General features: G+C 46.1%; 1 protein-coding gene across 4 annotated transcripts in view; it reads left to right on the forward strand.

Annotated features, from left to right (window-relative positions):
• The first annotated feature begins 3,041 nt into the window (after positions 1-3,041).
• Positions 3,042-16,278, forward strand: part of NADK (NAD kinase) — a 45,771-nt gene continuing 32,534 nt past the window's right edge. The window contains exons 1-2 of one of the 4 annotated variants that reach the window (XM_035117959.2): positions 3,042-3,358; positions 12,530-12,729. In XM_035117959.2, coding sequence (XP_034973850.1) covers positions 12,548-12,729 — 182 coding nt within the window. In that variant the 5' untranslated portion in view covers positions 3,042-3,358; positions 12,530-12,547. Of the gene's footprint in view, positions 3,359-3,462; positions 3,491-3,597; positions 3,622-3,837; positions 3,853-12,529; positions 12,730-16,278 lie in introns of those variants that run through there. The other 3 variants (XM_060276188.1, XM_035117958.2, XM_035117960.2) reach the window with 3 other exon arrangements.

Here is a 16,278-nt window from a genome sequence, read left to right on the forward strand (position 1 = left end):
CAAGTTACAGCCCTTCTCCAATCCAAATGGGTCCCCACCTCCACCTCCTTCATGCTCATTGACACAAGGCAAAATTGACCAGGACATTAACCTGTGTACAAGCCTACTTGAAATGAATGGGGTTTCTTTTCTATGTTTGTTCCATCCAGGCTTGCACAGAACAACAGGAGTCTCCTGCTGGATTATAATGCAAAGGCCAGGACAATCAGTAGCTCATCACGATTCCCAAAACTAAAGCAGCTACCTCATGACAGGGCCCACCTCTGGCTTTGTTGACCTGTTTTCAGTCGACTTTTCGAAATTCCAGCCAACTTTTGCGAAAGGGAAATAGCACCGGATGTTACACTAATGCAGCCTTCAGCAACTGGGTGCCCTCTAGATGCTTTGACTGCAACCCCATCAGTTAAGGCTGCAATTGGCTTTAGGCAAGATGGCCTCCCTAGGTCTCAAGCCCCCATCAGAAGTACTGTTAATATAAAAATGCCTTGCTTTCAGTTGGGATTTCCACTTTTAAAAGCCCTCTCTTGCAAACAGGCTATCTGCATTTCTGATATTACTCAAGCTTGAGGAATCTGGCTTGCACTGGGTTAGTGTTATCCCCCACACCCAACCATTTACGAACTTCCTCATTCAGATTCCTCCAAGCTGGTGCAATAGGAGCATGTGGAAACTCTTGACGGGAACACAAATACATGTTCACCTCTCCTCCCTCAAGCACCTTGCTCAAAGATACTGGTACTCTGAGCTGGAGTGACTCCTTAAATGCCAAATCTCACCCTAACCCTAAATAAGTCTTTCTAATGGTTTGGTTTTTTGAGGAGTGAGCTAGTTTAAATCGAACACCCATCCTTCTGTGCCATTTTGCGGATTTTTACCTTCCCAGACACCTGTTATTAGCCAGAGAGTATGAGTGTGTGTGGGGGGGGTATTTGATTGGGAGAACAGTGCAAAGGCTCAATCACCCCCTTCCTCATCACCACATTCCTCTAATGGAAATGAAGATTCCTCTACATCTGCTTTAAAGTTTGGTTTTTTTAAAACACTATGCAGCTCCCCCTCCCCATGTTATAACAGACATAGAATCATAGAGTTGGAAGGGACCACGAGGACCATTTAGTCCACCCCCTGTGCAATGCATGAATCTTCTTGCCCAGCGTGGGATTAAGAGTTGCCTAGGGGCTAAAGGCAGATCGTGTTTTTTTTTTAAGAAAGAGCTAAAGGCTAACAAGTGGGAAAGAGAAAGGAACCCGCTCAGCAGCTGATTGCAAAAGATCAGGAGGGAGATAAGAGAGCTAGCTCCCTTCCTGGCTCCTTGCCTAGGCCTCAATTGTTGTCTGCAGAGGGAGACATGTGACTGGCTGATTAGATTATCTGTCTGGAAATTAGAAATGGGTCTCTTTCCTAGAGAAGTTGCAGAACTGTGAGTTGAACCCCATAAAAATAGGATTTTCCCCTTTGCAAGGAAACTCAACAACTTTGAGCTGATCCCAAAAAATCGAGCTTTCCCCCTTTGCAAAAAAGATGCACAACTCTGAGCTGAACCCCCCCCCCCCCCGGGCAAACGGGGCTTTTCCCATTTGCAAAAAAAGCTGCACAACTTTGAGATGATCCTTTTAAAAATGGAGCATCCCCCCTTTACAAAAGAAGCTTCCTCAAATATATATTTGGGGGGGGGGCAAAGGCACCTAGGCCTCTAGGAGCTGGCTGCTATGCCTAGGACAATTCAAGAAAGCAAAATATATTTTTTTCTTGTTTTCCTCCTCTTAAAACTAGGTGCATCCTATGGTCAGGTGCGTCCTATGGAGCGAAAAATGCAGTAATGAGTGGCCCGTTGCCACTCAGTGAGTTTGAACTGGATTCTTCCCAGTTCTAGTCCAGTACTCTTTAACAAACACACAGGCTCATTCGAATCCTTTCACAGCACAGAAACCTTTTCTACCTTGCCTTGTTTTGAAAAAAAGAATCCCTTCCTCCATGCTGCTTCCTAGGCTTGATCTCATTCTAATAAATATTTCCAAGTTCCATATGCACTACCATAGGTAAAGGTAAAAGTACCCCTGACTGTTAAGTCCAGTTGTGAATGACTCTGGGGTTGCAGCGCTCATCTCGCTTTACTGGTATCCTCGCTGGTATCCTCCTCCTCATAAATTTCAAAGGTATGATCCTGGGCTGCTTTAGTGGGATGGAAGAGATTTACTCTTCATAAACTCGGGAGCTCTCTTGTCTCCATTCTTACATGTTACACTTCGAATCCTTAATTGCACTGTGGGCGGCCCACAAAAGCTTTATTCCAAAATAAACTGCCATATCGCTTATAAGGCGACACAAGACCATTTGCGCATCTTTTGTTTGTTGGACAGCCCACCTCAGGTTTTGAGAGAGAGATGTGGGCCGTGAGACTTCTGCAGAACCCAAGGAAAACCAGGTTGTATCTGAACTTATGCAGAGCGCCTTCTTGTCACAGCGGCGCGCAGCGGGGCCACTGGCACACACTGCGCACGCGCGTTGAAGTCGCTTGGCCTCGCTCTATTTTCGAGCAGGCCTCTTTTTGCGCGCGCAGAAGCTCTTACTTGAGCAGCTTTTTCTTCTGAGCGATAGAGAAAGAAAAGTGTAGAGTGGCCCCGCTTTATGGACTGGATACTGAGTTTCTGGGTTGCCGGAAATTCAACACCACGCTGTGCCACTTGAGGTGTTATGTTTCCGTAATCTTAAGCTTGTTTTAAACTCTTTTTTTTGGTATTGTGTAATTATTACGTTTTAATAGCGTTGTGTTTTAAATTGTTGCAGTCCGTCCTGGGATCTTAGGGTGAAGAGCGAGTAATAAATTGTAACGATAATAATGATGATTATCATCACAACACCTACGTTAAAATTCTGGGGTTCTTCCTTAATTTATATGGGTGTCTACAGAGCCCAGAAACTAACCCTGCGCGCCGCTCTAACCTTTTCCTAAGTCTGCGGGCCCACGTCTACAGAAGCGCCCGCCACAAACACAAGCCGCGCATGCTCTCCTCACGGACCGAATCCCTTCCCTCAAGCCCCTCAGGGCTCGCTTGGCCATGGCCTCTTCGCCGAAGGAGCGCATGCGTAAAAGCGCTCTCCTCGCTTCCAGTCCCGCTCCTCCCTCTTTACCAGGTTTTACCTCCCTGAGGGGAAGGAAGGAGGGACGGGCAGAGGAGGATGGAGGAGGTGCCTGGCGGAGGTTGCCGCTGCCGCCGTCGTTGCCGCTCTTGGCCGCGCTCGCTGGGCTGGAGGAGTTGCCGGTGGGCGGCAGGCTTCTGAGGCCGGGGAGCGGGGGTTGGCCTCGCGCACCTGAGGAGGAGGCGGAGGCGGGGCCGCTTGGCGCGAGAGTGAGAAAGTGAGTGACGCGAGGCGGAGGGGGCGGGGCCGGAGGGCAGGGTTCGGAGGGGGAGGGGGCGCCCCACTAGAGAGGAGGGCCGAGGGGGAGCTCTGTGAGGAAGGTGCAAGAGGAGGGGAAGGGGGCATGGAGGTGAGGCAAGAAAGGCAGGAGGAGAAGGGGAGGGGCCGGGGCAGGAGGGGCCGGCGCAGGCAGAAATGGGGCTGTGGGGCAGGAGGGGCTGGAGAGTGAGAAAGGAAAGTGGCATGGGGCAGGAAGGGCTGGTGAGTGTGGATGCTATGGGGCAGGAGGGGTGGGATGGGATGGGGGGGCATGGGGCAGGAGAAGCTCGTTAGTCTGGGAGGATATGGGGCAGGAGGTGGGGTGTGGGGGGTATGGGGTAGGAGCGGGTGGTGAGTGGGAGTGCAAAAGTAAATGACAGGAGTCAGGAGGCACTGGTGAGCGTGTGGGCGTTATGAGGCAGGAGGGGCTGTGGAGTATGGGGCAGGATACCGGTAAGTGTGGGGTGTTGGGGGTATGGGGCAGGAGGGGCTGGTGAATGTAGTGGGATATGGGGCAGGAGGGGTTGGTGAGTGTAGCAGGGGTATAGGGCTGGAGGAATGAGGGGCTAGTGAGTGAGAGAAAGGAAAATGGAAGTATGGGGCAGGAGAGTGGGGTGTGTGTGTGTGAATTAGGAGGGGATGAGAGGAAAGGTGGCAAGGTGTGAGAGAGAAGTGGGCGTATGGGGCAAGAGGGGTCAGGGATGAAGGGGTTGGTGAGAGAGAAAATGGGGGGTATGGGGATTTGAAGATAGAGTGGAGCTGAGCTTGGATATTGAAGAAACTTGAGTTTTATCTAAATTTAACTTTTGGCACTATTGGGTGGATTTTTCATTGTTACATAAATCAAGAGAAGTGGAAAAGAGCCACACAACTGTATATAACTATGTTTTCTAGTCAGCTCAGTTTCTTTCCCCAACTTTTTGGCTCTGGATTCCCCCCCCCCCCCCGTTCCTGGCATCTGTTGGCTGTGCCCATAGAGGGCTTCATATGATGAATAACTGCTTTCTTGTTGTCTGCAAAAGCAGTAGGGTCTTGTGACGAAATACATCAGTTTTTGTTGGTAAATGTCGGTTCAAAGATGGAAATTTGTCAGATTTTTTTCATTTTGACAAGGGTGCAAGTTTTACAGAAAGGCAAAGTAAAAATGGTGACAGATTATCAGCATTTCACAAGTGTTCAGACCTGTCCTGCTTTGGTAATGGCATAATAATGTTTGTTTGTTTGGTTGTATTAAATGTCTAAACAAACCCACAGCTGTATCCAAAATTCATTCTTGGCTTATTGCTCATGGTTTGTTTGGAGAAAACAAATCATGAGCCTAGGTGCAGACAAAACATTGTTAAATCAAACCATGGTTTAGCTTCTGGCAGTATGGTCATGATTTTCTCCCTGTGCACTAGCACGCTTGCTCATTCATGGTAAGCCATGGTTTGATTTTGCGTTACAAGCAAACTGGGTTGGTGGTTCTTTTCAGACTTTAAGCCAAACCATGGTTAAGGAAGCTTAGTGATGGTTCGGCATGATGTCTGAATAGGCAAACATTGTTTGAGATCAGATAGTAAACCAGAATTGAAAACCATGATTTGTGCTAGGTTTGTGTGGTTACTCCTTTGATAAGACATATTTACAGCCATAGCTATGCCTGTGGAGCAAACTGAATTTATTTCAAGGGTGGCTTGCCTGTTGGGCAGCCCAAACCATGGTTTTGCCTGCCTACTGCTCATTTGATTTTCATCCTCTCAGCACTCCTTCTATTGTACAACTTAACTCCAGAAAAAATTCTTTGACTATAACTGGTTTGCCAATTCAGATATTACATCAAACCATTGTTAGCAAAACTATTCTAACTCTATAAATTATATCCATTTCAAACCAAGATGTAATAAGATGTTCAAACAGAGCCACTGACTTGCTTTTGAGATCAGGAAGTGAACTTTGGAAGTCATACTTTATCTTGAAATAGAAGAACCAACCCTTTTTTCCTTTGCGCCATTCTGGCTTCTAAAGTTTGCAAAAGTCAGTGGTTACATGAATTTAGAACCCCTGATGCTCTTAAGACAACAACACTGGGATACATTTTGGGAAGTTACTTAATTTGAGGAAGGGCAGACTGAAACCTTGGTCTAGTGTTTTCTAGACTATTGCCAGCAATGTTTCCTGTTTTTTACCTCTTATGTAAGAGTTCGGTAAACTGGCAGCAGGAACAGGAAATTTTGAGTCTGCAGTGCGTTCAGAAGAATTGTTTCTACTATTATGCATTCGGATTATACAAATAGCATGGTCCAGCAAATCCAAAACTTTACTTTAGTTCTTCAAGACCAGCAGTGGTGACTGGTGCCCATTGGGTCTGGTAGGGCAGTAGGCCAGGGAGACCAACAGTAGGTGGCGCTGGAGTTAATGGCAAACGGAACCTCCCCCTGACTGAGATCAAGTTCTGCCTTTGCTGAAATGTTACAGGGTGACCTCAATGTTATTGTGTTTATTTCATCTCGCTCTCAGTGTAAGGTCAAATGTAGTGAAGTCTTGAAAGTGTGGTTTAAGGTAAATTACTGTGATAGAGAGAGACACATGGAAAGAATAAAATAAAAAAGTGTATTTTAGCTAGCATTCTCATATTCTGTGTGCTGAAGAGGAAAAATGTTTGGGTTCCTGAGCATTAGTGTGTTAACTACTGAATAAAACATGTTATTTGCAAAAAGGAAGCATAAGGGTGAGATAAAGTGCTTTCTTGTTCTGCTTTCTGAATGCCCCACTGTCCTCTTGTGTTATATGAGTTATGGTGAGTTCTTAATTGTGTAATTTACAGGCCGACGTCTTACAGAGTAATCTAGTTCTTCTGGCCAATTAATGATGGCATGAGCTAATGGCAGTCAGAAATATTTCGAACCCTCTATGTGGTGCTATAGTATATTATGTGACCTCCACTCTGCAGGCACAACCTGAATATCTTTGTCATCAAGTGAAATTACTGAGGGAGAAAAATGACCTATTTCTTAACACTTCTATATTTATTGTATTTCTATCACACGCTACCTTCAAGGAACTCAGGGTGGCCCAAATAATTCTTCTCTCCCTCTCCCTTTTATCCTTACAGGAACTCTGTGGGTTAAGTTAGGCTAAGGAAGACACAATGACTGATCTTAGGTCACTTCAGTGAGCTTTGAGACTCAGTGGGGATTTGAATGTAAGACTGCAGGAATGCAGATATAGTCTTATACTCTAACCCAGATTTGGGAACATTTGGACCTCCAGACATTGTTCCCATCAGCCCCACCAAGCATGCTACTTGTAGTTCAGCAACATCTGGGTTTTCTTAATGGGTCACTGCGTTGTTCTTCCAGGTAGCACCTGTTTGTTTTCACACACACACACACACACACACACACGGTTTTTATTTGCTAGTCTATAAAGCATTCTGTAGAGTGCAGCTGCTGCATAAAGTTTCCTTTTAGTAGGGTAAAGGTATAGGGACCCCTGACCATTAGGTCCAGTCGTGACCGACTCTGGGGTTGCGCGCTCATCTCACATTATTGGCCGAGGGAGCCGGCGTATAGCTTCCAGGTCATGTGGCCAGCATGACAAAGCCGCTTCTGGCAAACCAGAGCAGCACACGGAAATGCCGTTTACCTTTCCGCTGTAGCGGTTCCTATTTATCTACTTGCATTTTGACATGCTTTTGAACTGCTAGGTTGGCAGGAGCTGGGACCAAGCAACGGGAGCTCACCCCTTCACAGGGATTCGAACCACCAACCTTCTGATCAGCAAGCCCTAGGCTCAGTGGTTTAACCACAGCGCCACCTGTTTTAGTAGGGTAGGAAGCCTTAATTCTTCTACAAAGTCCTGTAGAACTGTAAAATAAGCCCTCTTTAGGTTGTTGGGCCTACAAACTGCTTGTACTGTACAAATCGCACTTGGAAAAGAACCGTCAATGCCCGCATTCTTATCCTTTGTTTACAAAGTGGCATGACCCCCTTGTAGCACCAGGGAACTAGTCTACCTGATCGCCCCTGTGCTTCTGCAGTCCTCCTGTGCAATGCAATATTGACTTGAAGGCTACTCCGAAAGTTGGCTAGGCTCCATATCCTCTATAATAATATGCAAGTGTCTCTGCGTCCAGTCCGTGTGTCCGTGGGATTGCGCTACTGTGCATGTGCCCCATGGACAGCCGTTAGGACTTGGAGCACAGAGACACTTGCATATTAGCAGCAGCTAACGGGCCTTCCGGCCTGCCCAGGACAGCGCTTACCGTCGGCTGTCGTGGCCCCAGGTGCTCAGGGAACCCGGAACCACAACGCGGAGCACCGCCACCTGCCGGGACAGGGCCAGAGCTGATATCCGGGAAATGGAGGGAAGCGAAAGGCACTCGGGGTCGACACCTCCCTCTCGACTCCCGGCTGCTCGGGGCGCCACGCTGAGGGGGAGCCGGAGGAGCGAAAATAAGTGGGGGGGGGAGGAGACTGAGCCCAGCTTAAGCCTGTGCGCGTTTACTCAGGAGTAAGTCCCTGTGTTCTGTGGGGTCTACTCCCTGGTAAGAGCGCTCCAGACGGCCCACCTGGGGGTGTTTTGTTTCGTTTGTTTAAGCGGTGGCGGGGCAGCTTCCACCCCCCAAAATCAAGTAAATAATAATACTCATCTGACCAATTGTATTGCAGGTAACTCGGTTCTGCCCGCCCCAAACCTAAAGCCTGCCCCCCCCCATAAATCCTGGTTTCGCCCGTGTGTTTTAAACAATGAGCGGCGGGCGAGCAATGTCAAGCGAGAGCCACTCGGTCAGCTCTGCGCATGTCCCCAAAGTTGCTCCATATGTTCTAGCACCCGTTAATTTAACGGGCTTCATGATACTAGTAGTTATATAATTCTGGCCACATTTGTATGATGTCCTACCTGACCTGAAACTTTTCAAGTCTTTCTCCCATCATCCCTAGCTAACAGGACCAGTGGTCGGGGATGATGGGAATTGTAGTCTCAAAACATCTGGAGGGCCAAGTTTGCCTATGCCTGCCCTCAGATGTCGCCTGCTCCTTGAACTTGGGAACCATCATGCAAAATTTCGTTATGGTATCCGCAGAAATGTCCAAATGCATAGTGAGCAACAACTTTCCAAAATATATCGCAGAAGTATGAAAAGCAGAATTTGGAGATGATCACCTCTCCACTTAAGCATAAAGTCACTTCCAGTATATAGCCATCAGAGGACTACTTCATTAGGCTCTTTACCGGACAGGGATGAGGAACATCTGTGGCCCTCCAGATGTTGCTGGACTCCCAGCACCCATCAACTCCTGCCAGCATGCTCAGCAGTCAGGAATTATGGGAGTCATGGTTCAGTCACATCTGATCGGTGCCTGGTACACCAGAGTTTGTTTTTTGGCAATGTCAGAAAAATTAACATGACACGCCTCTTTTAGGGACAAATAAAAAAAGAAGGCTTTATTGACTTTGCAGCAGGGATGGCTGTCCTCAGTGGGACCCCTGTCAGATGCTCTCTCAGTTAACACCATACCCTCCAACATTACTCCAGTGAATATAGGGATGTCCCATTCCATAATGATAATTTTACTCTTTATATCCCACACATTTTGCTGGGTTGCCCCAGCAACATACATAAAAACATAATAAAACATTTAACATTTTAAAAAACCTTCCCTATACAGGATTGCCTTCAGACAGCTTGGGGGTTGGATAACTCCATATCCTCCAACATTTCTCCAATGAAAATAGGGACATACTAAGGAAAAGTGGGACATTGTGGGATCAAATCGGAAACCTGGATGGCTTCTCTAAATCAGGGACACTCCTATATTCCCTATATAGGGACACTTGGAGGGTCTGGTTAAGAGAGGACCAGTGGGGCCTCTTTCTTGCCCTACAAGTGGACTTGGAGCCCTTTTTCTTAGTTTGGGGGTTGCTTTGATTTGATGACCCTGTGAAGTAACAGATTAACCCATAAGGCAGGGCTCACCAACCTTTTTGGACCAGTAGGCACATTTTGAAGTTTGAGCATGTGCTGGGAGCCCCAGTCACAACATGGCTGCTGTAGCAGGTGGCAAAACATAAACATTAGAGAAACAGCCATTCCCAATAGCCTTTTGTTTACCATGGGAAGTCAGCTATGTCCTCCTAGTCTTGATTGTGGGGGTCACACACTGTTGATTTTACTTGCAGACACACACACACTTGCAGATTATTATTATTATTATTATTATTATTATTATTATTATTATTAATACTCCACCCCCCTGACTGGGTTGCCCCAGGCACTCTGGGTGGCTTCCAACATAAAAACTAAATATAAAGGATTAAAAAGCAATCTAGGAACAATTGGAAGTATTTCTCAGTACCAGGATAAATATACAAGGTGGCCACACTAACGGTTCTTTCATTTCACAGAAATCTCTTTGAAAGTACTGTACCTGACTTTTTGCCCCATAACTTACTTTCTAGCAGAGCTAGAGACTTTTTTTTTTAAAAAAAAATAAAAGCTCAGAGTTTGAGGCACCAGTGAAAGCCTTTGTGGATGCTGGGCTGGTGTGGTTTCAATATGATTAGCTTTCCCTGGTTTAATTTTTGTACATGTACCACCTTCCTTTCTCCTTCGATTTCTTTGAGCTGTAGCCAACCAACATCTACTTGCAGCAGTAGACCCATTGAAATTAATGGACCTAAGTTAGCCATGTCTATTAATGTCAATAGATCTACTATCATTGGATAAAAATGTCACTGTGCCGTTACATTTTTATTGTATTGGTTTTTGGTTTTTTAAAAGCTATGGAACTATAGCCAACACTTCCCCACCCCACCCCCCAAAAAACCTAGCATCTGGAGGGCCAAGAACATCTGGAGAGCCACAAACATTCTCACTCCTGGCAACACAGAATATGTGCTCTTGTTGCAAAGTTGACACTAAAGAAAATCTTTAACCCACTGGAGCAGCTTCTTTTTATTGTGATTTATATATGCTGTGTGCGTGTGTGTTCTTAGCATAATTTGTAGCTTCAAAAGGCTGCTGGCTCAATATATTTTGCGCATGTAGCACAGAATACCTACCGGTATTTGTTGTTTTTAAGAAGCCCATGATAGTTATTTCACAAATTATGAGGATGAAACAAGCCATTACAGAACTGCTGACATGAGCTGGAATCACTTCATGGTTAAGCTGTGTGATGATGAAGAAGAGGAGCAAACATTGAAATAATAATACTTTTGCCTCTCCTGCTAACATAATGCAGTAAATTCCACTCAGGCATAGCACGGTTTTGCTTGCATTTAAACATACCTTGGCAGCTGCTGCCTTTTCCTTTTTCAAATTATTCATAGGGCTGTACTTCTCAGTCTGTATTGGAGAGGGACCAATCAGAAGAAGGTCAGCTGGTTAAATAAAATGGCAGAAATGCTTTAAAAGCTTGAAATGCACCAATCTCAATGAGGCTAGCACCTGTATGTGGTCTGACAGTTTCAGAATGCTTATAGCTGAGACCGAAATCCATGTGCTGTTTTAAGAGTCAGAATTTCTACTGCCTCCACCCCTTTTTATTATACTTTGTAGATTTTTGTATCCTGCTTATTGAAATGTCAACAGCACCCACTTCCCCATTTCAAGAGCTCAACCCAAGTAATGCCTTTTAACATGAAGACTCGAAAGAGAGTTTAAGCTTGGAAATGCAAGGATACAGTTTAGGAAGAAATGAATTCTCTGCATTTTAACTGAAGTGCACTGGTGCCCCATAGAGATTAAAGAAGCAAAAAAAATCTTAAGCCGTCCAAGCGCCAACACTCCCAGCAACACTCAGACTTAGTTATTACTTTATAACCCACTTTTTCCTCCAAAGAGCTCAAGGTGGCATATGTGGTGCTCCCTCTCCCCATTTTATCCCCACAACAACCCTGTGAGGTAGGGTAGGCTGAGAGGCAGCAACTGGCTCAAGGTCACACAGTGAGCTTCATGGCTGAGTGGGGATTCGAACCCTGGCCTACCAAGTCATAGTCCAGCACACTAACCATTGCACCACATTGGCATCTCCTTAAGGAGAAGAGGGACATGTTCTGCCTCCATCGTCAGAGGCACTATTCCTTTGCATACCAGTTGCTGGGAATCTCAAGTGGAGAGGGTGGCTGTTGTGCTCAGGTCCTGCTTGTAGGTTTCCCAGAGGCATCCTGCTGGCCACTTTGAGAACAGGATGCTGCACTGGATGGGTTTTTGGCCTGATCCAGTAGGCCTCTTGTGTATATATAGAGTATAGACACGTGACCTAGTAAAGGTGTGGATCGTTGCCTTGTGTAACATCCAGCCAGGCACAGCATCCCTATAACGAGAGAGAGACCCAGAAAACCAGAGGGAGGCTTGCTTTCACCAAAAAAAGGTAAATTGGACAACCAGCTCAGAAGGCATCAGGAACGCCTTGTACCCTTTTCTCATAAACTGTTTTAGGAAACTCAGGGCTGTGTTTGGTGAAGCAAGAGCCGAAATGTATACAAAGCTGTAATAAAAAATGTAATTGATATGAATGCAGTTGCACTCAAGTTGCATTGGAGTGAGAAGGGATGCGGTGAAGGGAGGGAGACAATTCGACAGCAGGCAGAGCTCTATCCACCCAGGCGAGCAAGAAGAGGCATTATCATAGTTCAATGACACAGCCAAGTAAAAGCACTTGAACTGAGCCAGTAAGGGGTGTGGCCTGGGGAGAGTCCTGAGGGCCAGATGGAGATGCCTGGAGGGCCACATTCAACCCCTAGACTGAAGGTTTACCCAGCAGCGCCTTAAGGCCTCATGGAAGATACAAAACTATATTCTTCTAATATGATGTGTTCGTGGCATGATTAGTACAGGTGGCTGTATCCAACTTAAGTCCTGCTAAGAGCGGACCCATCTGTAATTACTGGATCTAAGTTAGTACTTGTCAGTAATTTCAGTGTGTCTACTCCAAGTGGGACTAATGTTGGATGCATCCTGGAGGCAGCATATCTCTGGGTATCAAGGGCTGGATCCACGTATTTGAGAAAGACACTCGCCTTTATGGGTTAGCTAGTCCTTGGGCTCCAATCCAGCAAAGTAGCTATTCTGTGGGTCTTGACCTGTCATTGGTTTTTAAACCTGACATTCACCTGAACCCTGCTTTTTTTTTCTTCCCAGGAAAGTTATTTTCTGAGGATGGAGATGGAGCCGGAAGCCTTCAGCCCTGGGGGGGACGATGCCAGCTCAGACTCCACCTGCTACCAATGCTCCTCGTGTCGGGCTGACGAAGAGCGGAGCTGCGCCAACTCCATGCGTGGGCGGGCCAAGACACGCAGCTTGTCTGCATCTCCAGCCCTAGGCAACACCAAAGAATTCAGGTATAAAGCCAGAGGCACTGAATTGACTCACGTAAATCTATGCCAGCTGCTGGCTGCTAAGCTACATTTGTGCATATGTGCCAGAGGTTGCCCATTGTCAGAATCCAAAACTAGAACTCATGGACATCCAATGAAGCTGAATGTTGGGAGATACAGGACAGGTAAAAGAAAGGGCTTCTTCACACAGCACGTAGTTCAGCTATGGATGCCCACTAACTTGGATAGCTTTTTAAAAGAATTGGGCAAATTGATGGAGGTTAGGACGATCAACGATTACCAGCTATGATGGTTTTTTCTGGCTCTATGGTTAGATTGCTTCCAAATACCAGTTGCTGAGAGGGGAGAGTGCTCTTGTGCTTGAATCCTGCTTGTAGGTTTCCCAGAGGCATCTGGTAAGAGCAGGATGCAAGATTAGATGAGCCAATAGCCTGATGCAGGAGGTTCTTATGTTCTTACTAAACAATGAAAGCATCCAATAGTTCATGCCTCCTGAATAATGGAGAGGAAGGCATTCCAGAAGTAAGGGGCCACTACAAAGAAAGCCCTGCTTACATGCTTCTGCCAGGTGTCTCTGTAAGTCATGGCTTAGCAAGGCCCCCTCTGATTACCTTTGTGATCTACTCATCCGGTATTGGGGTAATCTGGTCGCAAGTTGTTCAAAGCTTTATATGTTCATAACAAAATATTGGATGGCTCAATGGGCTAACAGGCAGTCTGTGAAGTTCTTTCAACACTGGTTCTTTCAACACATATGCATGACAAGAGGCACTAGGTGAGTATCCTAGCTGCTGCAGTTTGCACAAGCTGAAATTTCCAGGCCTCAATGATAGCCCCATATAGAGCTCATTATGAGAATCTAATTGGAAGGTGCCAATGTATGTATCACAGTGGTCAGGCTATCCCCATCCAGGATAGGCATACTAACCATAACTGGCAATATGTGCTCCTTGCTGTTTGAGACAACGTGTGTCCCAAGTGACAACGCTGAACCTAGGAGGTCGCCCCCACCCAAACTACATATCCATTCAGGACACGCAAACTTCCCAACTTCCAAATCTAGGGAACCAATTACCCACAGAGCCTCCGTCACCCAGCTCTTCACTGCAGACAAGCCCCAGTTCAGGTCATGCACAGCCTCTCCTGATTCAGATGTTGCCCAGAAATAGACCTGGGTGTCATCAGCATATTTCTGGCGCCTCGCCAAAAAAATAACTAAATCTCCTAATGATAGAGAACATAACAAACAGTGTGGGTCAGTGCACAACATAATAGCCTTATATAGCAAAACAATTAAAAGTTAAAATTAATAGTAGTAAGCGGTGCATGTAGTACATTGGTCACTTAATGCATACTTACTAAAGCAGCAGTGTCAACTTTTACACAGTATCGCCCTATCATTGACCTCCATAACGCCTAGAAAATCTGGAGTACAATAACACCAGTTATTACCTCTTTTTGTTGGGTGCAACTATAAAGCAGTATACGGTATCTATCAACAGTATATCTAACCACAGCCTCCTGAAAAATAAGTGAGTGGGCAAATCAGTAGCAGGCTATCTAAACCGTAAGTCCTTCTAAAGTGTATAGTCCTTCTACCATCTCTCTGCCACTTTTATGGGAGTGCAGTTCTTGCCCCCTATTGGTACCCCAGGAGGGGAGACACCAAAGGGGTAAGTACCCTGGGCCATCTCCCCCTTGATTTTTTAAATACAGCTTTATAATTTTGTGATGACCTACACACATACACATACATGACGGAAGCCTACCAACTTTTTCTCAGATAGATGGGACGGAAAACAGCTTTTTGCCAAGACATACAACCAGGAAAAGAAAGTTGTAAAAATCCACTGTAGCTCAGTGATCGAGCATCTGCTTTGTATGCAGAAAGTCCCAGGTTCAATCTATGGCAGGCATGTCCAAAGTCCATTTCGGGGGCCTAATCCGGCCCGCCGGCCAATTTAATCTGGCCCCCGTGGCAGTATACGCAAGTTCACTTCATCAAATCTGGCTCTCTTTGAAAAAAGTTTGGACACCCCTGATCTATGGCATCTCCAGGAAGGGTTGAGAATTTCGCCTGTCTGAAATCTGTACAGACACTTCCAGGCAGTGCAGCACTGAGCTAAATGGACCAATGGCTTGACTCAGTATAAGGCAGCTTCCTATAAAATTGTTGTTGTTGTTGTTGATGATGATGATAGTGTTGCATGCCACCCCGGTCTCTGAGCAATGCGATTTCAGGGATTCCAGATGCTTACCCAGGGTTCGTGTTTGCTTTGGAAAGAGGCACAGCAGAGGCAGTGGTGCCTTAAAGATATATGGTTTATTTAAACACATGTACAACCTAAATCTGCAACTCCCCAAGATGGTCTTGCTTCTCCCATAGCCACAGCCCTGGATTCCAGCAGAAATCAGACCTGTCTCTCTCTGCTTCTCCAGCCTGCCGCTTTTGCATCCAGCTTCAGCTGTGGCTTTTTGTCTTTCTAATTAACCAGGGAGGGAAGCCCACCCATTCGCCCTCTGGTACAGAGCCACTCCCTTTGTTCCCTTAAGGACTTACCTTTAGTGCGCCATTACCAGGCTGGCCTAGCTATTCCAGCAGTTGAATCTGTGCTGGATCCAGGAATTAGAAGGGTTGATTCATGTTATGAGAATTATAGGTCTAAGATATAAAATAAATGTTCATAAATGTACCAGGCAAACACATAAATAAATAAATAAATAAACCACATGTCTGAAACAGTACAGTAAAATAATCCTGAAGCCATTTTGACTCTCCCAGTGACCTCAAATATTCCTCTGCAGTTTGGATGGAAATGGGAAAAGCCTCCCCATTGTCTCTGTGCTCACAAATCCTGCCTTAAGGGCACATTTGGGTATGAATAGGGTGGGACACGGGTGGCGCTGTGGGTTAAACCACTGAGCCTAGGGCTTGCCAATCTGAAGGTCGGCGGTTCGAATCCCAGCGACGGGGTGAGCTCCCGTTGCTCGGTCCCAGCTCCTACCAACCTAGCAGTTCGAAAGCACGTCAAAGTGCAAGTAGATAAATAGGAAGGTAAACGGCGTTTCTGTATGTTGCTCTGGTTCGCCAGAAGCGGCTTTGTCATGCTGGCCACATGACCTAGAAGATGTACGCCAGCTCCCTCGGCCAATAACGCGAGATGAGCGTCACAACCCCAGAGTCTCTCACGTAATGGTCAGGGGTCCCTTTACCTTTACCTTAGGGTGAGCCTGTGACCTGGACTGTTATAAGAATTTTGAGGTCATATCTATATATATATAATAATTGTTCATAAAACATGTACATGAATGTACAGTACAGGCACATGTCTGAAGCAGCACAGGAAGACAGGCCTTTCTGACACCATTTTGACTCTCTCTCTGACCAGGTGTTCCTCTGCAAGAAAGAAGAAGGGAGGGGGGAACCTTCTCATTGTCTCAGGAATTAAAGTGATAATCCCTGGCATCCTGATACCTGGGTGCCAGACAAAAGGGTGTGATTAACTTGGCTGGGAAACAGGGAAATGTAAATCTCTCTTTTTTTTTTGTTGA

This window comes from Zootoca vivipara, chromosome 6, assembly GCF_963506605.1.
Source record: "Zootoca vivipara chromosome 6, rZooViv1.1, whole genome shotgun sequence".
NCBI lineage: Eukaryota > Metazoa > Chordata > Lepidosauria > Squamata > Lacertidae > Zootoca > Zootoca vivipara.